Below are 22,980 nucleotides of genomic sequence, written 5' to 3' on the forward strand. Positions count from 1 at the left end.
TTGGAGAATTAAAATGGAAGATATACACATTTTATATTAATCGAAGGAATGTTGTTTATTCGCATACTTCAACTTGGAAGCAGATTTTGGGTGCAGATCCTGGAAAAGATAGCGCAATTCCAGTTTCATCGTAAAGAGCTATTATTGTAAACAGATCAAAATAAAAACAGCTGTATCAGAATCATGGGGCTTCATTTCTTTCTGGTTCCAAAGAATTAGAGTACACAAAGAATTTGCTATCTTTAGCAGAAACAACACCAAATCCCAAAACTGTGGCAATCTCAAACTACTGGATTCATTTTCAGTACCTACGGAAATGATCATTTTCCCATCTCCCAGAATTCTAGTTGTCATAACTGTAACTCTGTATTGGAGAGATATGAAAAAGGAATAAGGTGTAGAAGAAGAATTCTATGATGGGAGAGATACAGTTGAAGTGGATGGCGTTTCTTTCTTTCCAGTAATGATCATTGATGGCGTTTCTTTTTTTCCAGCAAGAATCATTGATATCTGCAGACCTCTACTGAATGCCTGGTTGAAGAGCAGACGTGTTTGGAACTCTGACACAAAAGGGAACCATGACAGAATGGCCGTGGGCATGAAAATAATGAGTCCCATGATGTATTCATATGCTCTTGCAAGCTCTTTTATTGATTCCCAGAACCCTATGCCCTTCATCATCGGTCTGCAAGCCTGCCCAATCTTTGGAAAGAGGGGCAAACGTGAATCAATACTGGATCTTGAACTAAATTTTCATTACAAAAAACAATACACTAATTCTGTTTCAAATCAAACGGATATCATATGAGGACATAATTGCAAAACTTACTAGGACGATGGCCCATCCAGTAGGCAAGAACGCAATAATTGCTGCAAACAGATCCGACACTGTGAGGCCACAGACTACAAACAAGACAGTCATGACTGACATGAAACCAAGGAAGAGCAGAGCTTTCAGTATTCTGAACATGAGCTGGAAGTCGGTACCGAATTTTCGCCTGCCCATCGAAACTAACTGGCAGCCACATGTGACATAAATGTCAGAAAACAAGAATAGAAATCTTCCAAGAATACGGGAAAATTAAGCCGTCTAAAATAGTAGAAATGTCAAAATAGAAAATCAGTCTTCAAAGTAAGAAAATAGTATGAGAACCTTATGTAGGGGTGTACCTTTAAGACAACAAGAGCAATTACCATGACTACCCAAGAAAGTCCATAAACCTGGAAAGATATCAAAGCAAAAAGCAGCAGTGAGATATTGGCAGCATATCCAAAGTAATAGCAACAGGACAGTGAGAGAAAATATCTTGTGGTAATAGAAAAAATCCCTACCAATAAGCTCTTAATGCGATGGGATATATCAAGGTGGTAAACAATTCCATATTGGAAAATGAGGAATCGTAGAGCAAGAATTATCTCCAGCACTCTTCCCCTTATAGTTGTACTTTTCAGGTGTTCCTGTTCTCCATCCCACCAAGATTCCCAACTTTTGTCATGAGAGATTCCTATTCCACCACGATTTCCCATCCACCTTTTCCAATCTGTCCAGTCATCAACCGTCTTTTGCCAATCAAATCCAGATGGATTGAACACAAAGGGAGCAAACAGCCAGGAGGCAACCAGAAACCACATCGAGAAAGTGATGAACAGATAAAGTTTTGAACTGCGATACGACTGTCCATAGATTTGATAAACAAGCAGCAGAATCAACAGTTCCAAGCCTTTGACAAAGTGACTTCGTGAGTACTGCCTGTAATTATCAGCAAATTTTGCATGAAAAACGACAAAGCCACGACCAGTAGCACGATATTTAGAACCTCCATGCAAGATTGTTCGACCGTAAAAGTGTGCTTTAGTTCCAAGCTGGAATGTGAAAAAAACAGAAGCTAGTTGCAGCTGCATGATAATAAAATCACCAAGAGCAGTACGAAAGCCTTTTTCAAGGCCAATTTCCATAACCATTGGTAGTACCAGCAACAAGCCTAGTTGAAAGACAGACTGGGTAGCCAAAGCCTCTTCCAGAGCCTTAGTCTGACGTATGGAAGGGTTTCCAAGAATCTCCCTTTCAACACCACTCATAACCATGTACAAACGTCCATATAAAAATACATACACCGTCAGCACAGTTACCTGCGAGATGTATACAAAAGCTAAGAATGACCTTTGTTATTATGGCGAACATGCACAGGTAATAAAAGGCGCCATTTACGAATTGAAAATCAAAAGAATAATCATTTACTGTAGACCTTCTCGAATTTGGAAGTAGTTATTCAAGGAAAGTGCAAACCATATATAAACTATATCTTAATAGCATGAGAAGATCTTGGTTGTGGAAATAATACCATACTACTGAAGTAGAATCCAACAGTTGTGAAGTAGAACGACAACATTCTAAAGAAGTCAAATCGGCGTCCAAGCCTATAAACATCACGACTAAGTGTCTGCTCTCCATTCCCATTTGCAACCTTGGCCTCAAAAAGTGATATTTGATTCATGCCCACATCTCGCCCCTTGCCTACTTGGATGTACTCATGATGCGTGACAAACCCCCCACGAAGAGTTGAATTATATCCTGTAAAGATTGGCACAATTAATTGACATGTGGAATCTATCTGCATGTCTCCTTCAATTGAAATAAGAAATACCAGCAAAGATATCCTCGCTTAAGTTAACGACTCTAGAAGCTTTACTGATTCCACCCCTTGTTATGTGGAAGATTCTGTCAAATATGTCAGGATGACCATAATGGAAACGTACCCTGTGAAAGTGCCATGTGAGCTTATGGATACCATCGATGATATCAATGTTTCAACAAATCAGACTATTTTTTTAAAAAATAAAATAAAATAAAATAAGAATATGTTTTTTCATTCAAAAATACATACTGTAAACAATAGCATAAAAAACCCAGATTTGTAACTTCTGGAGAAATGCGAAAAGTTCTACTATTGCACAGTATCAGAAAACACAGGTAGCAAATGCCCAGGAGATATTACAAAAAAGAAAAAATGAAAGGAAGGTATTTCTATTAACAACAATATAACTATAAGGTATAATTTTGTGCAAGACACTCTTAGACCTTGCTGGCAAGTACTTTAAAAACTAAAAAAACATACATGTGATGATGTGAACTAAAATCATCAGTGGAAATTAAAAAGGATGCTAATCTAGTGACTTAAGNTGGATTAAATCCCTGGAAATAGTCCTTAGAATTTGCTTATTATCCAATACCAATCTGCATTCAATCTTTCCATGATCTCATGCAGGTATCTCTGACACCAAAAATGGCTTACACCTTCCCTATTCTCAGTAGCATCAAAAGTATCCATTTTGCAACCATTTTCAAGATAACAAGGATTGTTGAAAGGAAATAGAAAATGGGAAAGCACCAAGGCACACAAAGACCCACAGAATGTCCAAAAAAACAAGTTAAAATATCAACAGAGAGGCCTACAGTTTTAAAATCTAAAAGTTAACTACATGCAGCAAGTCAATATCATATATAACTGTAAGTACCGAACGTCTATTGATAATTATATACTGATAAATCAATGACTTGCCTCAAAGGATTTGCCAAGATTCGTTGGCCAATAGTTACAAAACTAGTCTCCTGATTGGACATGAACCAAGCGAGAGACGAAACACTGTAAAAGATGAGTGGGAAACAAGTATAAATCATTGTCAACCATCAGATGTCAAACAAAATATTTTTGTTGAAAACTGACATGTTAGGTTCCCGTATAGCAATTACTAGACTCAAACTTAAGCATCAAGGGACTGACCTTCCAGTAAATATATGCTCCCTCAAACCCAAGATTGTGGGTTTTCGATCTGCATGACGGTTCTTTTGGAGCTCTTCCAAAACATTTCTCATTTTGAAAGCTTCTTCAAAATAGTTATCCTGTGATTTTTTTTTAAAGATTTGTGAAGTTTCAAACTGTCAACTTTCAACAATAATAATTTTACAAATGAACTGAACAATGAAACAATAAAACAGCGTCATGCTACACTATCTTCAACTGAAGATGGAAAGGTAAATCACCTGGTTCATGTCTATGGTCTGCAGAGCTTGTCCACGAGTGAAGATAATGGCATGATTTTGATTCTCAGGTTTTCCTTCACCGATTGCCGTTGGAGGACCTGGAAGCTTGATTCTATAGATTTCCTAAATGCATGGCAAGGAATTAGAACTGCAACATCTAGGGAAAGTTCTAAAAAATTAACTCCCTGCTCCTACACTTCAATGAGAAACATAACCAAGACACCTATATTTCCACTTGGCTACAGATAAAGGCTGAAGGATGAACATGATTCTCATTATGAATTGTTCAAAGAAGTAAAATAGAAGAATACCATAACTCAAATTTTATAATAAAAAAATTACTTTGTCAAATCAAGCCCAAAGCTCTAAGTATTTGTTTTTTAATTCTAACCTTGAACAGGAATAACTTCTTTATAAGAACTATCTCAGAATCCTAGGTAGAAAACAAAATTGTAAAATAAATGTGGCACACTGCATACATAATTGGAAGTAACCAGTAAGAGGTTGCATCGTAATATAACAGCGGGTGAGTAAAATTTAGAAGCCACTCTCCTATACCTCATCTAATTTATCACCTCCCTTCACAAGAACTGAGAAATAAACTTTCTGGGGCTTTCCATTCACTGTCTCATCTCTTTCATCTATGTAAGCAACACGTAGAGATGGATACCTGCACAGTTTTTATTTTATTTATATCAAATAATAAACAGGCTGAACTTTTAGGTGACCGCTGTAAATTGTAAAGGCTAGCAACTGCATATTAACATCTGACTCACGTTAACATCAGATTGAGAATATTATTATAGCAACTCCGATCACGAGCATCGTCAGACTTCTTCTGGGCACCATAGATTTGGCATGAGACAACATAAGTGAATTTTAGATCAACCAGAGCTTGTGCACGGTCAAGGAATGCTTTCCTCTCCTTCTCATTTAAGTTGTTCCGATAACCACCAGCTGCCAAGTAAATAAGACAAATCTCGAAGTTAAGTACATCAATTACTCAGTTTGGGAATGAATCAGGCTTAGAATCTGGATCTCATGCTAACAGAAAATATAGAATAAAAAACGTACTATTCTCCCCAGCAAATTCCAGAAAGAATTGAAGTTGAAGCGCATCACGGTAGTACATCATACCACGAACTGATAAACCATCAAGATTTATAGATGTAGTAAGAATTAAGGTTAGGATCCATAAATTTTAACACAGGAAACGAGAGGAGAAGAGATGGGGGATTTCTTTCAACCTGTTCTTGATAATGTCTGCCCTCTGTAGGATACCCAATGGCGTATTGACTCCATCCTCTCCTTTTCAGTATATCCAAGTTTTGGATCTCTAATTCGCTCCAGAAAGTTGGTCCATTCATCTAGTATGTAATCAAGCAAGTGTAAGTTTTTGTCCATGGCATTAAATATAAAAGAAAAAGCAGGAGGATGAAGCTCACCAGGATATATTTTTTGGAGATAGAACAAAATTGATATTCCATCCTCATTTTCTTTGTTAAGTTCCTCATCAGAATAAAGGACGTCTTCTTTGTAATAAGGAGTTAAAACACTAATCATAAATCAGCAAAGAAAATGAGTTATCAAAGCAGAAGGTGATATAGAAAAACAATAATATAAACTGCAATTCAATAGACAACATCAAGTAAAATGCTAAAATGAAATACTTGAGATAGTGATCAAGAGAGAAAAAGAGAAAGCGCTCATTAAAGAATCTCTTTTATGAAGGCTTAAACCACCATTTTTCCGCCAAGACCTACTCCAACTTTTAAAGCCTCAACGTAACTTTTCCTTAATAGCAATGGAAATTTTTTTTTTTTTTCTTTTGTGGGTGACAGTATGTACTAAAAACAACAGGAAACAGAAAAACTAGAATTCCTCCTACCTAACCATAAAAAGATTTAGAAAAATATAAATAAACCATCCAAATGATATGAATACCGTCAACTTCCAACAGAACGTACCTATTTGTTGTAGCACATTATATAAATACTATAAAATATCATGTTTTTTCTCGTAAGTCTCAGGCAACAACTAGTCATCAAATTGGAGATTGAAATGCATGAAAGCCAAATCTAAAATGACGGACCTAAACGATAGCATGTCACGGACTTTAGGAGCTCTAGGCATAGTCATAAATAAGGAATTCGCAAAGAATGTGATACGCCGACGGGCCTCCAAGTTTTGAGGTACATTAATTGCAGATTCCTTGACAGTCAAAAGCAAAGAAAGCCTGACAACCTGTTAACAAATGCAATAGAAAATTAGCCCTAATTTTTAAATGACATATAAAGAAAATAAGATAAAAAAGCTCAATGGTAGCAAAGAAAACCTTTTCTATCCACGATTTGTTTTGTGTAAGTTGTATGTTAATATTCTCAAACCTCTGCCCTTTCTTCCCATCAGAGTTTCCATCTTCTGCTCCAAGAATTCTAACATAGGAAATAAACGGTTGCACATACAAGAATATCAAACGAGGTTCATCCTAATACAATGTTTTAATGTGTACACATACTTATACTTCAAAAGACTTACTCAGAGCCATTAACCATGACATCCTGCGTGATAATCTCAAATATGTCCTGGAGAACATTGATTATCTGTGACCCACCAACTTCATTGTCATCACCACGCTGTCAAAACACGCAGATGCTTAAATGTATGTACAGTTTGTTATAAGAAACCGAACTTCAAATGAAAGAATACAAGAGCATACAAAAAACAAGCCCACAATAAAAGGGATCCCAAAACTAATATACAGTTTTTGTTCTATCAAAGACACCATCATCATTGCAAACATTTATTGAATGCAAAAGACATACCACAAGAAGCTTTAAAAATTTCTCCAGCTTCTCACTGAGCGAAGGAAGACCACTCATCTTGAAATTGCTTAGGAATTTTTGCTGCTGAATGCTAATTTCTACTTCATAGCAAATCTGCCGCACAATTCTGTTTTATAAGAGCACAAATATCATGAGAATTTATCATGAGAATGGATAGGAAGAGGAAGTGTTTTTCATCAAATAAAGTTGTTAGCAGAAAAGGTGGTATCAAGACTATCTAAAATAAAGCTCTAATATTATGATCTCCTTACATCTTATCGCCTTCATCCTCCAACAGTTCAGTGACTATATCTCTGAGTGTCTCATAGCATTCTATTACAGCAGAATACATATAATCATCACTTTTAATCTTCCTGAATAAGTCAACATCCTCCTTTCCCTTGAAGTCTTTTGCCATATCCAATGCTATTGGAATCTAGCATCATTGGAGAAAAAAAGTTTAGTTAGTCACATAACTAGTTTCAATTCAAAAACAACAAATGTGCACCGCATGCCTTTCAACTGTCTCATAAGTCTACAAGGATCCTATATACCTTACTAGCAAGCAAGAAAGGAGGCCATTGTACTACAGAGACTTCATTTGAAGAATATGGAACCAGTAGTAAATCTCTATCCCTGCATGAAAGTATCAGTCAGAGGAAAATGTTGGGAACTTCCAAATTTTATGTGAATTGAACTTCATAGTAAGATTGCGGTGATGACCTATCACTGATCAGGTCCTCTTGTCGCATAGATAGTATGAATTTATTCCAGACATGAGAAAAGTTGGTAATATTCTTCCTTACCCGTGATTCAACCTGTGATGAAAAAGTATACATTTTATAAACAAAAGGAATAATTTAAGTAATGGCTGGAAGTTGTTAATTAAAAGTTGAAAGTATTGCCTTCTTAGATAGAATTTATAAACAATAAACAAGTGAAATGATTATAAAATAAGAAATATTGAAATTTCGTATTATTTGATCGATTATCCAACCTCCAAATCATGTTATCTCCATTAGTTAAAACAAAATGAACCATTCATTTTTGTAATAAGGCATGGACTTGCATATTTAGTTGAAGGGAAAAATATGTGATACTATTAGAATTTCATAATCAAAAGAATACATCAATAACTTCAAAACTAACATTACCAGGTCCTTTCCCTTGGAATCCATATCTGATGATGGAACCAGTCGTTCACTGAAGGCTGAAGGAATGGCCTCAAACCTGGACCGCAACATGCCAAGTGTCCTTATCTAAAAAATACTGAGGTTAGAAAATGAAAGCAGGGAAAAAAATCATTCACCCAGTAAAATAGTAAAATATTGTAACATTTGAGTAAAAAGAAAGTTGAGTTTTGTATAAAGGCTGAATAGGTCAATAACCAATTAGACACAAAATTGAAAGCATAGACTTATTAGACATAAAATTAAAAATTTCAAGACTTATTAGACACATGAAAGTTGTTTCTAATAGATACGTTTTAAAGTTCAAAGATTTATTTGACACAGCCCTAAAATTTCAAGTTTTGAACTTATAATTTAACCATAGTTATATTATATTGCCCCCAAAATAGTTTTACTAGTTCTTAACCATGGGCAATAATATACTTTCATAATATCTGGATTTGTATGAAGAAAAAAAGAAAGAAAAGAGGGATCAGTGACATCAGCAGAGGACCAGCATCACGTCAGCGTGATGTTAGGAACCACGACTCTCCACAATGGTATGATATTGTCTTCTTTGAGCATAAGCTCTCATGGCTTTGCTTTAGGCTTCCCCAAAAGTCCTCATACCAATGGAGATGTATTCCTTATTTATAAACACATGATCGTTCCCTAAATTAGCCAATGTGGGACTCCCTCCCAACAATCCTCAACAATCCTCCCCTCGAACAAAGTACAACATAGAACCTCCCCTGAGGCCTATGGAGCCCTCTAACAGCCTCCCCTTAATCGAGGCTCGACTCCAATACACCATTCCCTTTGCTCGGCACTTGAGTCACTTTTGACTACACCTTCAAGGCTCACAACTTCTTTGTTCAACATTTGAAGATTCTATTGACATGGCTAAGTTAAGGGCATAGCTCTGATACCATGTTAGGAACCACGACTCTCCATAATGGTATGATGTTGTTCACTTTAAGCATAAGCTTTCATGGCTTTGCTTTGGGTTTCCCCAAAAGGCCTCGTACCAATGGAGACATATTCCTTACTTATAAACCCATGATCATTCCCTAAATTAGCCAATGTGGGACTCCCTCCCAACAATCCTCAACACGTGACCATATGGTCAACGGTCAATTTCTTTGACCTCATCCCTTGTTTTATGGTTTTTAAGTCTCCCAAGTTGTTTTCACCAGTTTTATTCTTTTGATTTAATTTGGACATATTTGAGGAACTATAGGAAATTTTAAATTTTCTAAAGACTTGAACCAAGCCCATGAAGTCGACAACCAAGTAAGTTGCCCTTTGAATTTTTAAGCAAGAAATACTTGTAGGGATGGATAGGACTTGGCCATATGAATAATTTGAACGTTTTCAGGATGATTTGAGCATGAAAATGGATTAGTTAAACCCTGAATTATGGATTTATGCCAGTTTCGCTCGATATGCATGTTTAGGACTTCCACCATGTAACCTGCTTTATTTAAATGTTTTAGGACTTTGTCACGTTATGTTTTATCGTACCTTGCTTGATACGCATGTATGTTGTGCGGATATGTATATTTTATGATTTAATGTCATTTATGCCCTAGAAGCATGCTAGAAGGTTGGAATACCTACATATCCCCTAATTGACATATGGACCGAATGTTATGTGCCCTAGAGGATATGTATGATCTGTTAGTGAGTCTTAGTCTATGCTAACTTTCCCCGAGTCCTTGAGCCACATTTAGGGTATTATGACGACATGGGTCGACTAGGTCTATGTAGGGACAGTTCGGGTGCAACCCTTGATCATGAACTCACATCAACTGGTGAAGGTTCACTTAGCATATAGGAATGCGACGTCACCCACTTAGGGTCGATGACACACTAGAGGGTATTACTGAGGGAGCTTCAGTTGTGCCTGGAGTTGGCCTTGCATCATTCTAGCTTGGAACAGAGAGGAATAGGGAGCATTGTCAGGTGACATTAGGGGAGCTTTCAGCTATCGCTTAGTAGTAGGCATGTATGGAGTTATAGGTAGATTAAAAGTCACCTATCATGAGCGATGAATCCTCCATACCTGTTAGACTTCCCTAAAACTCAAGACATATGAGGGCACCCAGACTTATGCACAGGAAGCGTGTTGACGTGTTGGACCCTAGAAATTAGGAAACAAGAGGCTAAATGCACCCTGAAACCTTAATACACCGTGATGGGTAACTTACACCCTTGAAATAGAAGTAGGGTATATGAAACTTATAAGCCTGAGAGGGCTAGATATGAACTTTAAGAGCATGAGAGGGCTAGATATGAGCTTGAGATGGCTAGATATGAACTTTAAGAGCATGAGAGGGCTAGAAATGAACCTTAAGAGCCTGAGAGAGCTAGAAATAAATCCAAGCCATGGAATTGGCCAACTCTAGGACCCTAAATAAGCACATAGCTTAAGAAACATTGAATAGAAGAAGTTTCGATGAGAGCCTACAAGTAGGTGCTTAGTAAGTATTTTTATATTCATTCCTGCTATTCTTTGTTTATAGATGGATCGTAGACCGTTGTTCGATGATGGGAGCATGCGGCTGCAAGGAACCTTAGTTTTTTATATTATTTTAATGTCATCTTCTTGAAACTTGTGTTATTTTGTAAATTGTTTTCTCTGACACTGCGGACACACTTTGTACGTTTAACACTTTTCATATCAATTTACTGTTTAAGTTTGACTTTATTTTCCTCGTGTTTCCTGTCTTACAAGATTGACAAATTTTACTGCCTTTTTTTTTACCTTCAATCCACGTGGCGATCTGTGATTCAAAACCTCGAAAAGCATGTCATTACAACTTTTCACTCGATAGAAAGAGACTAAACACTAACCTCACCCAAATGGCTGAAGGCTCCATGAATGCCACCAAAAATCGTTGAAAATATTGCATACCAAATTTGTGCATCCATAAAATAAACCTACATAACAATAAATAAATAAATAAAACAAAACAAAACATTACTACAACAAGTCATGATGTGTAGCAATGGGAACAATTATCTTAAATGTAGTCATCATACATTCCTGAAGTTCTACTTCACTTACCAGGACAATTGGAGCCCATATTGCTATAATAACGCCAATATTATATGACACTATCATTCCAAAATAACCGTTAGAACCAGATATAGCATCTTAATAATGAGTTTAATATTTCTTCCAATAATAAAATATTACCATGTGGAAAGAACTCGTGCCATTCATAATTACCAATATGCATTCCCATAATCAACTTTGTAGGACCAACGAGCGGATATATCTATTCAAATGCAAATAATAAACATTAGAGTCTCAAAGATATTAATGTCTCCACTAAACATGATAAAAATAATTCACCAGTATAGACAATGAGGTAATATAGTCATGCCATGCTTAGTTACTGCATTTACTGTATCAAAGAAGCGGTTCAGTATCCAGTCCAATAGGACTGAGAGAGATAAGGACTACTCTACTTCGTTTAATTGCCAAAGAAATTCAGAGGATTTTATATACTAAGTAGGTGATTACCATGACTCAAACTCATTCCATCCAAGCCCTTTATTATTTACATATCCTTTATTGACCACTAGGTAAATTCATGGTTGTTCATTTATCAATCACATTCAGCCTTGACCACGAAATAAAAATTAAATTAAATTGAAATAATAGAAAAGACCATATTGTAAACGTGTTCACAAGTCATTCTATCTTGAGAAACTTTTGAAGGTTTTTACGTCTCGATCATTTTATCAACATGGTCATCATGTTATACTTTTGAAGGCGGAAGACTCACCCTAATACAAGTCACATTGTCCAACCTCCCCCCTAACTACATGTTTCTGTTCGAAATGGCATAAAAAGTGGGTATGGATACAAAAAGATTATTAAAAAACTATCGATGGAAAGATGGCTCACATCTTGTCCGATGGAATATCATAAACCTCCCAGCAGACAAGTGAGGACTTGGTCTATTTTCGAGTCCCCAAATGAATATGGAGATTTTATCATGAAGACACCGCCTAGTGGAGAAAACTTATAAAGTCTAAATATACTCCTACATCATGTACAAATTGACCCCCTCTATCTTCAGCAAAGGGGTCATGGATGTACATAAAAAATACCAAAATCTCATCACCAAGTGCATTTTCCATAGAGTGGGTAATGGAGAAAGTACACATAGGGATGATGTCAGCAAACTACGGGATTTGAAGCTTGGTAGGAACCTAAAGGATCGACCTTGCCCCAGTTGTATTGTCTAAAGAAGTAAACTCATTGAAATGGCTTCCTAGAGTCGAAGTGGTCTTCTCTACAAAAAATTTTATGATGGACATAGGAGAAAAGACAATATAGAAAGGAAATCATCCTAAAAAGGTGAAGTTTTCCTATGGAAAATGGTGGATAAATCCATTAGCAAAAGTGAAAATCTAATAATAATAATAATAATAATAAAATGCCCTGCATACTCTATTTCCAAGTTGGTGCACAATAGGCAAGAAAAACAATGAATCACAAACCCATTTATTTATGCAATGCACATACGCTCAAAATTTCTGGACAAAAATTCTCTCAATTTAATGCTGCTACTATATTTGGTTCCTAAAGAAACTCATAGGATATTAAATCTTAAGTAGGTGGTCACCATAGCTTGAACCTATTTCCTTTAAGCCCTTTATTATTTAAATTGGCCCTTCTTTAACCAATAGATATGACCGGGTGGTTGAGTACGAGTATAAACTATTTCATTTCATTTTCTATTTTCCTAGAAAACAATTTTCTCTAAAACATTCCTCTTGTTCGATCACATCATAAATTGAATCACCTTGCAGATATTTTACAAATATTCCCTTTTAAGTACAAAAGAAAATGATTATTATGAACTTAGATGAATAGCATTTATGAGTTCTGTAAGGTACTATAGTCAAATTATTGGTTGATAAGAACAATCACCTCCACATAGTAGCTGAATGCTAGCTTACTGATTAGCAGCAGAATCCAAAACAGTGAATACCTGAGCCCAAGAAAGTTTTATCAACAGTGAGAAATAATGAAAACAGGAAAAGGCAGCAATGCAGAACACCCACGTAACCAAAAAGTTCTGTCGCATGAGATCCTATATAGACAATAAAGAAATTTCAAATAAAAGCTAAAATGGTAGCTGAGCCACAGTTGTTTGCAATGCTAGAACTGTAGCAGCATTAGGTTGGTACTTGCCTCTACTGTAGCACGATTAAATTGAGAGAAGGAATAAATAAATATAAAGCTATTCTTACTTCAGCAATGAGAACATGTCTTCATGCATGCCTCTCCCTACATAAAGTTTAGGCTGCAGTATGGCCAAACCAAACATCTGATGAGACTAAAGAGAACTGAACCTAGAACATGCGATGAAAAACGAAACGAGAGCCAAACTCAAAATATAAAGCATCTAAACAACCAGCAACATGCACTTCAGTCAAAAGTAATGAATGTTAAACGTACTTACCTGAGCCCACCACATTAGAAATGTGATAATTCGCCAATTTGAACGCTCCATCTTTTTCCTCAAAGGTGGAAGCAAAAATACTAAGCAAGACAATATATTTGGTATCATATATACTGCAACAGCATAATTATAAAATGACTGGTTCTGCCAGTCCGCAGCCCAATTACTGAAAAATTTCACGAGTCCAGTGGGATTTTGCATGGTATTAAAATATGCAATAGGCAAAACCACGACCCATGCTGCTGCCACTATAAACTTTAGAAGATAACGTAGTATTTGGGTAAACTTCAAGCTCCTCCATGCAATCCAACTTAGAATTATATCCAGAGTAGCTGCAGAGAAAGCATACATCATGACGAAAATTGCCATAAACTTAAAATCATTAGCTAAGATAATATTTGACGGTCATCAACAGAAAGCTTCACAGGAACTGCAACTTTGTGTACCACATTCTGAAAAACTATATGAAATAGAATTAATTGTGATTGATGTCATACCTCTCACAAAATTAAGAATGGCAGCAGTAATGAAAATGCTCAAAACACTTTTGAAGACATCGGCATCAAAAACTGCTAGAAGAGATCCACCAGGACTCCAGGCAATTATTACCATAGCCTGAAATCATTAAGTTATAGATGATATTGTGTTCCATGAGAAAAGGTGATGAAAGAAAAGAAAGCCAAAAGGTCGATAAAACCTGGTATGCCAAGATGAGGAATATCCACATTCTGTCAAAGCTTCTATAAAGATGCAAAAAGGTACGGACTTCAACAAAATTTGTTTTAGGCTTCCTCTTTCCAGCAGCTACTAGGTTAGGATTCTAAAATTCAAATACAGTTTCATAAATGTTAAAAAATTATGCAAACCAATGTATAGCATAAGACAAGCATGTGCAAGACAATAACGCTCAATTTTTATGAAGAAACTTTACAGCTGGATTAATCTGCCACAAAGAGAACAATGTATAAATCAACTAGCACAAAGAAAGAAGAGCATGTGTGAGAGAGAGACCGCATTTGCAGGTTGTACAGAATCTGAATGTCTAAAAAAATCTGATTTAGGGTTCATAGGCCATCCAAGGTTCAAACATTTTTCAGACCTAGATCAACAAAAAAAAAAATCAATTAATATTATCAAAAGTTCAACATGAATTTACTTCTTGGTGAAGCATACCAAAAGTACTCATTGAGATCATCATAGTTCCGCCAGGTAGAATGGCTAGCCTTGCCTCCTTTGTTTCTCTTAGCTTCCTGTTGTACCAAGCAATCAATTCTTAGATCAATCCTTATGAAAATTAGGGAACGGGTAAACTGATCAAATAAAAGATGTAATTACCATCAGAAGAACTTGGTAAATTGGAGTTATTACTTCCCTCAAAAATGATTCATCATCACATATTTCTGTCTGAAACGATTCTCCACTGACAGGATGGACATTGCTATACAGAATCCCATAGACAACGTTGGCCATCTTACATATTGAAGAAACAAGAGTAAGATTGAGCATTCTTAAACAACAATATGTTCAGAGTTTTAAAAAAAAAATGATATAAATTAAAAAAGGTCACAATTTAGAATGTAACCATTTGAAAGTAATGTGCCGTAACTTAACAATTTGTCCACAATAAAGATCAAATACTGTTCCAAGAATGGTAAATTAATTAGATCAAATCAAATTAAATTTCATGATTCTCATTGAAAGTGATAAATACAAAGGAAATGTACTCACACTCTGAGTAGTATGGGATCATAATAAGCCACACAGACAGAAAAAAAAAACAAAATAAAACCCTAAGCGTCCAATCTGTCTACATGATTCGTATTATCTCACAAAAATTTAGCAATCATATGCCTAACAAAATGCTGCATAAATCAGAACTGCATTACATCATCACCCAACTGAACTTATTTTATTTGAAATTATTCCCATGATATCTTCTTATAAGAAGCAGGAAATTCTTGAAGCCTACGAAAAAGTAACTCCCATTTTGAAGAAAAGCTCCAAGATAAGCAACGGAAGAAATATTATTCCAAAGGAATTAAGGTTCCTTGTAAACATTTTGGGAATATTCTGCTATTCCTGCCAAAAATTGCTTTATATGGTTTGACCACGAAACTGCAGACTATCATCTTGTGAATAATTACTAAACTTATTTAGTTCAGATGAATAGTCCTACAATAGTTGATATCGGTAAGTTGATTCTTGGAAATAATGTAAACTAGAACCAAGTGTACGTCTTGTGAGGATTTAATTTATTCCCGCGGAGGTTCAAAAGCCTTGCAAAATCCACCTTCAAATAAGTTCTGCCCTTACATTGAAGTATGATATGAATTTGATCCTAGTCTAATTGGCTTAAACCAACAATGAAGAGCAAGCTAACTTTTTGTAAGAACTTTGAATCTTCCCTTCTCTTCCTGACTCAAATCTAAATTGTATCCCCTACCCAATCTTGGTGGATCTCTCACTTTCATATATTCCCTTAATTCAACACGTAATTGTACCCTTGCCCATCAATCTGTTACACTTTACAACTAACAAGGTTTCACCCTCTGTCCCACGGCCCCCCTCCTGTTCCTTGGCATGCTTCTAAAATTATCCTTCAACTCCAACGCCCTTAACTTGCTAGCATCTACCTAGATCTCATGGATTCATCAATTGCTGGCTCCAATGCATATAATTGTTAATTAGAAGTACAATTGGATGAATTAAATCCAGTCTCCACCCTGTCCAATTACCTTGTCTCGTCTTTCGTGCAATATTTCATATTAGTCATATATTGTGACCTAAATTTCAGGAAAAGTAATCATTGAACATAACTCTTCAGGAAGTTTGAACGTAAGAACAATTATCTATTTTCAGGATAATCAAATTTCTGGATAATGATGCTCATGAAAATGGCATTAAAGTATTCATGATCAGGTCAACATGGTGCCAATAAATAATTGTAATGGAAACAACAATTTTAAATGATATTTTAATGGCATCAAGTGCACTGAGCGTTTGAGAACAATAAAAAAATTTCAAGACATTATATGGGCATGACAATGTAATAAGAAAACATACATACATTGTGGAAAATGTAGCATAGACATTCAGGCATGAAGCGAATATTTGAAGCTTCACCCCAGATAAGAAGATGGAGTCCAATATAAATAAGCTGCAACTGTTGTCGGTCACTTTCATGAGGAAACCTGAAGGACGAAATAAACCATGTATACATAAGCCGCAAGGTGTTGGTGACAACCAATGTTAAAAATCATGTCCTTGGTAATAGCCCTCAAATGTTCAAATAGCACAACGATTTCTACATAGATTATATATAATAATGTATAAGATATGCTTAAATAAAGGCATTTATAAGTTGTGTGCATGTCAATGTAACAATATATTACACAGATGACAGCATCAATGGAATTTAATAAAATTCCAAGACATTAACTAATGGTAGCAATATTCATGGTAATAAGATATACCCAAGATTTGGCTTCCAACGAAGATAGTTACACCACGAAATATAGTTCTTAAAGATTTTTTCACTCAGTTGCTGTACGGTGCCACTTTTTAGCTGCATAAACACAAAATATTAACATGAGATGCAGCACATGAATTCTAATAGAAATTTGAGATCACATTATAATCGGAATAGTATAGATATTTCTCAACTGCAAAACAAATTACCTGTTTAGGAACTTGTGGGTTCTTATTCCTTATATCAATATTTGCAAGGAGCAGAATTAAGTGTTCCCTCTGGTTTGCAACATTTCCTTTCTTCATATCCAAAGAAGACATGCTAGCAGTTAGCAGATCTTATCTTCCCTTTTACCATATGCATACAGTATCACAACTAGACTCACTAAAGTTGGATGTAACAAATCTAAAAGTATTTTAACCCTTGAGAAAATTAATCCAATAGAAAGCACGATTTTCTTTTCTATGAGAAGAAAAAACACCAATCTCAAATATCACGGACACATCCCAACAATGAAAACTTCTAATCCTTATTGGCATGAATAACAGAAAGAACGAAATACAAGATAAAAAGCAGCGAGCAGCACTAGATCAAATTAGCAGATGATTGGATGTATAGGGACTGGAATTTGGATCACAAATTCACAATTCCACGAGCTATAAGAAACCAAGTCTGAATACTCCATCAAATATCAAAGAAACCCTAAACACCCTCCAATGATATTGAGATTAGAGCCAGCTAACCCCCAGAAGCAACTACCAGTAACACTAAAACAAATTCCATTGTAACTAGAGTCTCCAAAAGACAAGTTACCTGAAACCCAAAAATAGAGGATAACCAATCAAGTATATCATTTATAGGTTTCACCCTCTCCGTTGGTGCTGGCGGATTTTCATCGGGGTTGCCAGTTGAATGAATTTGGGGCATAGGAAGATTGTTCACCTTCTGTAATGCTTCAATTGCTGCTTCAATCTATACAATACTGATGAAAGTAAGTATAGGGCACTAAAATTAAGAAGTTAAGTAGTGAACTAACGCAAATATAGTATCATTTAGACTACTGTTAACCTCCGGAAGTTCCATGATAGCTGGTTTAACCGCCATCGCAAACAAGGGGAGAATGTTATAATGTTTATGCTGCTCTTTTTTCCTTTGAACCTCCTTGGCATATTGCTCTGTCTGTAATGACAAATTAGACAAATTATTTCATGTTTTTGTTCGAGGAATTAAATTATTTCTTGCATTGAAAGTTTGAAGACTCGTACCTCTACGTCAATTTTTGAAGAAGGTACCACTGTCTGTAGCACTTCATATAGTACAGTCGCTATCTGATACATCTTAGCCATCTCTTCCCTTCAGGAATTCAAGAATCAAAGGAGAACAAAAGGTGTAAGCAGCATGCAAACCAAAACTGTGGCATATGAAAGATGAGAAACAAAACTCACGGTCGTTTGGTATACTCTCCTCCTTCGATATTGTGCTTATAGAATCTCTGGTAAAAGGCCTGAATTTCTTGAACATCATGTCTTTCAAGGATTGGGTGTGTTTCAGTTTCTTCCTGTAACAAGTATACATTTTCTTTGAGCACTTTGATCCATGCCTTAAATCAACAAAATATTATATAGATGAAGCATTATATCTAAATGTTGCAAAAATCTTATCATTCAAAAAGTAGAAATTTAAGGTGCTTATTGCACATTCCACCTTAGGAAAAAAAAAATACATTATGTATATCTTTAAAAGCTTCTTAGAAAATTAAGCATAATTTAAACAGATGCTTGATGATGTTCAAACATCATGGTTCTGAAAGATGAAACAATAGCAGGGAAGAGGAGGAAAAGTTATGAAGGAAACTTTTGACCAACATATAACTGTGATATTTTGTATAGAATTTAAATTTGTGAGGCTATGAAAGTTTGTAGTGAAAAGGACTCTAAATAGACAAATTAATGGTTTAAGCAATTAACTTGAATGACACATGGATATGAACATGACACCGTGTATTTTATTTAAATCTAACATAGACATGAAAAGGAGACGTTTATTAGAGTATATCATTTTTAAATATATTATTTTTCTATCATAAGAAAATTTTAATTTAACAAGCTTATGTATTTTTGTCCTCAAAACACATTGCCCAAACTAAAATGTCTGTTCTTCATATTCTTTAAGTTAAATAATAATAATAATCTGAATGTAAACTGTTTGATGTTTTAAGTAATAAAGTTGAACCTATTAAAAGCCAACTTTTTTACCAAATCTAGAAAGTAATTATCTTGAGCCGATTGAAGTTCAGTTTGTGACCATATCTAGAAACACTATGATATTAAAAGGTATACCCTTTCAAGTCTGTGTAACAAATAGGTCTTGAATTGCCGGACACCACGTCCACTTGATGTTGGATCCATTTTATGAGCCTTCTCAAATGCATGGAAGCGGCCTACAAATTAAAGTAACAAGGAATACAAAGTTCAATTGTGGTTTTAGGAGCTAAACAACAGTGCAAAAAGAAAATAAGAAATCTCTGCAACATCCGGTTGGTAACATGGCCACACTCATAACATGATCCAGCTGTAATTTTTGTTTTACTGCACCTACAGAACTACAAGTTACGCAAAGGAAACTTTTCCAAGTATATCACCTACCAGTGAAGGATAAAGGTAAAAGTTAAAAGGCAGAAGGAAGTTGATAGATGAAAATTTTCAGTATCCATTCAGCATAGTCCCTAAAAAGTTCTCTAGTTCGTGAGAAGCGGGTCCTTCCACTCATATCAATAAGAAAAGGGGGGCTAAATTGAGAAAGAGGAAAATTAAACATATATGAAGATAATTTCACATTACATGAAGTCGCTTGCAAACTCAATGGTTTGGTTGGTTGCATGAGAAAGAACTTGTGTTATGTATCCCAATATAATTCAATGAAGCCACATCATTGTGTTCTAGAGATTACATAAACCATTATTGAAGTCCATCCAATTCAAGTGACGGAGCAGTTCCAAGCTTGGCTTGCCACAATTACTATATGATAGAGAGAGTAAGGAATGGTGGTGGCAAAGACAAACCATCCCTGCCTCTCAATTGACTATCACTCTAGACATGAAAATGATTGCCGTTGTAACCTCTTCCTATTTGGGCTTTCGGTACGGTAAAAAAAAAAAAAAAAAATCACGCAAAAAAGTAAAAAGTATATCATGATGGATGATTTCAGGCAGTTACTAGTACGTAATAAAGAGCAGAAGGAAATGGCGTAGATTAAAAATAAAAGTATTATAGTTAAAATTATATGAGTTGGGGTGATTACAGAGATAGGCGACTCTGGGATTTTCGGGCTCAATCTCGTTGGCTACACGGAGAATGGGGGCAATGGACGCAAGGGACGAAGGGACGAGCTCGCTGTCAATGCCGGAATTATCCTCGGGCAGCTCAACCATCCGAGTGGGCGTTCGGGTAACCCGGCGAGACAAGGAACGGGGCGGGCCCACCTCGTTCTTGCTCCCACTGGAGCTGGCCATGAGTTGGGTTGGAAAGTGTCAACAATCTGGAAACTGTTGGGGGTGAGGGATTGGGAGAGCGAAGGAGACAGGGTGTTGGTGTCCGTGTGTGAAAAGTAGAGGAAATGGGGAAGAAAGTGGGGAGGAGCATGTTTATGTAGGTAGTAGTAGTAGCAGAGAAGAAGGAAGATGCTTTGAGTGTGAGGTGGGGCAGTTGGAAGGAGGGAGGAGGAGCTTTTGGATTGCTCGGGGAGAAAGAAAAGAATTGGAATAGTGAGTGGGATGATTGAGTTGGAGTTGCTTTGGAGTTTGATAAGGAATTGAAGGTGAGGGGAAAAGGTAGAATGCAGAGGGCGTAGAGTGTGGGTGTGGAATGGGGCTGGGAATGGGTGCTTTGGCTTTTGCTTTTGCTTTTCTTTTTTGGCGCTAATAAATTAAATTTATGCATTAACAAAGGTGACAGCTACACTGCTTTGTGGAGAGTAATTTTCTATAAAGCACTCTTCTGAGCCTCGCTTTTTTCAGGTGGGAAGACGCAAGACGAAGCTTTTGGCTTGCTTTTCCCGCCTCACTCTCACTCTCACTGCTTTTTTTTCCTGCCAACCCAACCACAGTGGAGACGATGAACTTATATGACCTTCACAATTGCACCAAAAAGGAGATTGTAAAACGGTTCATTTTTCATCCCTCCTTCTCTTATACTTTTTAACTATCCTATATTCCTCTCACTATTCTTATACTCTTAACTATCAACAGATTCAAGTCACACTCTTCTCTTTTTCTTTCTTTTTTTTTTTTTTTTTTNCATGTTAGTTCAATAGTGCACTAGTTAAAGATCAAATGGATTATCTTGAAATATGGAACGCTACAAATGTTATGGTTAAAATAATGTACTAAAATCACAATTAAGAAAAGGATTGATCTCTCAACCACTTATATAAATTTATTTATTTTTGATAATTAATTATTGTATTATAAAAGTATTGTTTGAACGTCCAATTTATAAACAAAATGTAAAGTTGTGAACAAATGTTGAAATGGTGTTAAAGGAATGGCAGCATAGTATTACGCAACAAAATTTATTTATTAACAAAACAAATGTGAAGCAAATAATGATAAATAAGACCTAGTATATACCAGAAATACAAAAAAGAAGGGTATAATAGTAATAGTAACAATAATAAAACAATGAATGTGAATCGCTCCAATCTAAAGCAGTAACCAAGGTAGGCAGCATTCTCAGAAGACACAGTCCAGCACCCAGCAGCAACACAACGCAGCAACGCTACAAACACACAGCCATAAGTTTCATTAATAATCACTTCTGTATATATACTTCTAAAACTCATAATTTAAGGGAATTTAAAACAAAGGTTACAAATATTTTAGAAGGAGAGGAGACTCACCATCCTTTCCAAAACCCATCCCCCTTGGATTGAGTTTGTGGCGTACAAGTTTGGTGCGGGTACTGTGGACCCTCTCTCACCGGATACCCAACTGGCGGCGGCGCTGCAACATAAGGCCCCGAATTCGACTCTTTCACTTCCTCCACCGCCGGATACGACGGAGGCGGCGCTGGATAGGCCACTGCAACAGATTTAAAAAAGAAACAACCACTCTGTTTAATATACATAAACTGCAGAAGTAGTAATTGAAAATGAAATCAGTGGGAGGCAGCTTCAACTTACTGGGAATTTGTTGATGGGGATACTGGCTCATGATGGCAGATGAACAACGAAAAGTTAGAGAATTGCAGAGAAATGATGGAGGGATTTTAATTGGAATGCGAGTTTATGAAGAATCCATGGGGTTTATATATATTAATAAATATGGTGGGAAAAGAGAAGGTGCATGGAAATTGAAATGAGGTGAAAGGTCGGTTTGTTCGCTTCACCAAGAAGAATTTGAGTTTGATATCATCAACCGCGTATTTGACTTGTAATTCAAATACTTCAACTCTGGAAGTTTCCGTATATCTATATATGTTGTTGGACGTGACAGATGTAAGAATAATGCATAACATCTTGGGTCCAATGGAGTTTGGTTTTCAGATATGGGCCTCACGGGCCTGGGTTGAATGAAGAAATTCTGGGCCTCACGGGCCTGGGTTGAATGAAGAAATTCTGGGCCTCACGGGCCTGGGTTGAATGAAGAAATTCTGGGCCTCACGGGCCTGGGTTGAATGAAGAAATTCTGGGCCTCACGGGCCTGGGTTGAATGAAGAAATTCTGGGCCTCACGGGCCTGGGTTGAATGAAGAAATTCTGGGCCTCACGGGCCTGGGTTGAATGAAGAAATTCTGGGCCTCACGGGCCTGGGTTGAATGAAGAAATTCTGGGCCTCACGGGCCTGGGTTGAATGAAGAAATTCTGGGCCTCACGGGCCTGGGTTGAATGAAGAAATTCTGGGCCTCACGGGCCTGGGTTGAATGAAGAAATTCTGGGCCTCACGGGCCTGGGTTGAATGAAGAAATTCTGGGCCTCACGGGCCTGGGTTGAAT

General features: G+C 36.4%; 2 protein-coding genes across 2 annotated transcripts; both read right to left on the reverse strand.

Annotated features, from left to right (window-relative positions):
- Positions 1 to 173: 173 nt before the first annotated feature.
- On the reverse strand, positions 174 to 20,884 carry LOC111792995 (callose synthase 7). The gene is made up of 42 exons (XM_023674648.1): positions 20,292 to 20,884; positions 19,331 to 19,431; positions 18,437 to 18,549; positions 18,257 to 18,344; positions 18,060 to 18,170; positions 17,805 to 17,963; positions 17,201 to 17,290; positions 16,996 to 17,087; positions 16,590 to 16,713; positions 14,858 to 14,992; positions 14,696 to 14,772; positions 14,534 to 14,621; positions 14,220 to 14,342; positions 14,020 to 14,137; positions 13,523 to 13,854; positions 13,311 to 13,363; positions 12,988 to 13,048; positions 11,239 to 11,320; positions 11,107 to 11,156; positions 10,893 to 10,979; positions 8,022 to 8,126; positions 7,591 to 7,685; positions 7,422 to 7,503; positions 7,140 to 7,303; positions 6,868 to 6,994; positions 6,581 to 6,678; positions 6,378 to 6,477; positions 6,135 to 6,286; positions 5,488 to 5,597; positions 5,290 to 5,409; positions 5,117 to 5,185; positions 4,819 to 4,999; positions 4,601 to 4,712; positions 4,043 to 4,165; positions 3,783 to 3,901; positions 3,561 to 3,644; positions 2,646 to 2,758; positions 2,343 to 2,572; positions 1,333 to 2,130; positions 1,171 to 1,221; positions 830 to 1,015; positions 174 to 702 (listed from the first exon to the last, which is right to left on the reverse strand). Exons 1-42 carry the CDS (start codon positions 20,500 to 20,502, stop codon positions 412 to 414), a joined length of 5,805 nt encoding a protein of 1,934 aa, XP_023530416.1. The 5' UTR covers positions 20,503 to 20,884; the 3' UTR covers positions 174 to 411.
- Positions 20,885 to 21,519: 635 nt separating this feature from the next.
- On the reverse strand, positions 21,520 to 22,296 carry LOC111792996 (cysteine-rich and transmembrane domain-containing protein WIH2-like). The gene is made up of 3 exons (XM_023674649.1): positions 22,170 to 22,296; positions 21,888 to 22,068; positions 21,520 to 21,766 (listed from the first exon to the last, which is right to left on the reverse strand). Exons 1-3 carry the CDS (start codon positions 22,198 to 22,200, stop codon positions 21,721 to 21,723), a joined length of 258 nt encoding a protein of 85 aa, XP_023530417.1. The 5' UTR covers positions 22,201 to 22,296; the 3' UTR covers positions 21,520 to 21,720.
- Between the last annotated feature and the right edge of the window lie 684 nt (positions 22,297 to 22,980).

Source organism: Cucurbita pepo, chromosome LG04, assembly GCF_002806865.2.
Source record: "Cucurbita pepo subsp. pepo cultivar mu-cu-16 chromosome LG04, ASM280686v2, whole genome shotgun sequence".
NCBI classification, from domain to species: domain Eukaryota; kingdom Viridiplantae; phylum Streptophyta; class Magnoliopsida; order Cucurbitales; family Cucurbitaceae; genus Cucurbita; species Cucurbita pepo.

What these genes read in the sequence shown, in the direction of transcription:
- LOC111792996 (XM_023674649.1), bottom strand. Translation starts at nt 22,200, where the DNA reads ATGAGCCAGTATCCCCATCAACAAATTCCCA. An exon ending in TCCCCATCAACAAATTCCCA is followed by an intron (nt 22,069 to 22,169) that starts GTAAGTTGAAGC and finishes AATCTGTTGCAG; the next exon opens with TGGCCTATCCAGCGCCGCCT. An exon ending in GATGGGTTTTGGAAAGGATG is followed by an intron (nt 21,767 to 21,887) that starts GTGAGTCTCCTC and finishes GTGTGTTTGTAG; the next exon opens with CGTTGCTGCGTTGTGTTGCT.
- LOC111792995 (XM_023674648.1), bottom strand. Translation starts at nt 20,502, where the DNA reads ATGGCCAGCTCCAGTGGGAGCAAGAACGAGGTGGGCCCGCCCCGTTCC. An exon ending in CTTCAAAAATTGACGTAGAG is followed by an intron (nt 18,171 to 18,256) that starts GTACGAGTCTTC and finishes TTGTCATTACAG; the next exon opens with ACAGAGCAATATGCCAAGGA. An exon ending in GAGGTGATAAATTAGATGAG is followed by an intron (nt 4,166 to 4,600) that starts GTATAGGAGAGT and finishes CCATGCATTTAG; the next exon opens with GAAATCTATAGAATCAAGCT.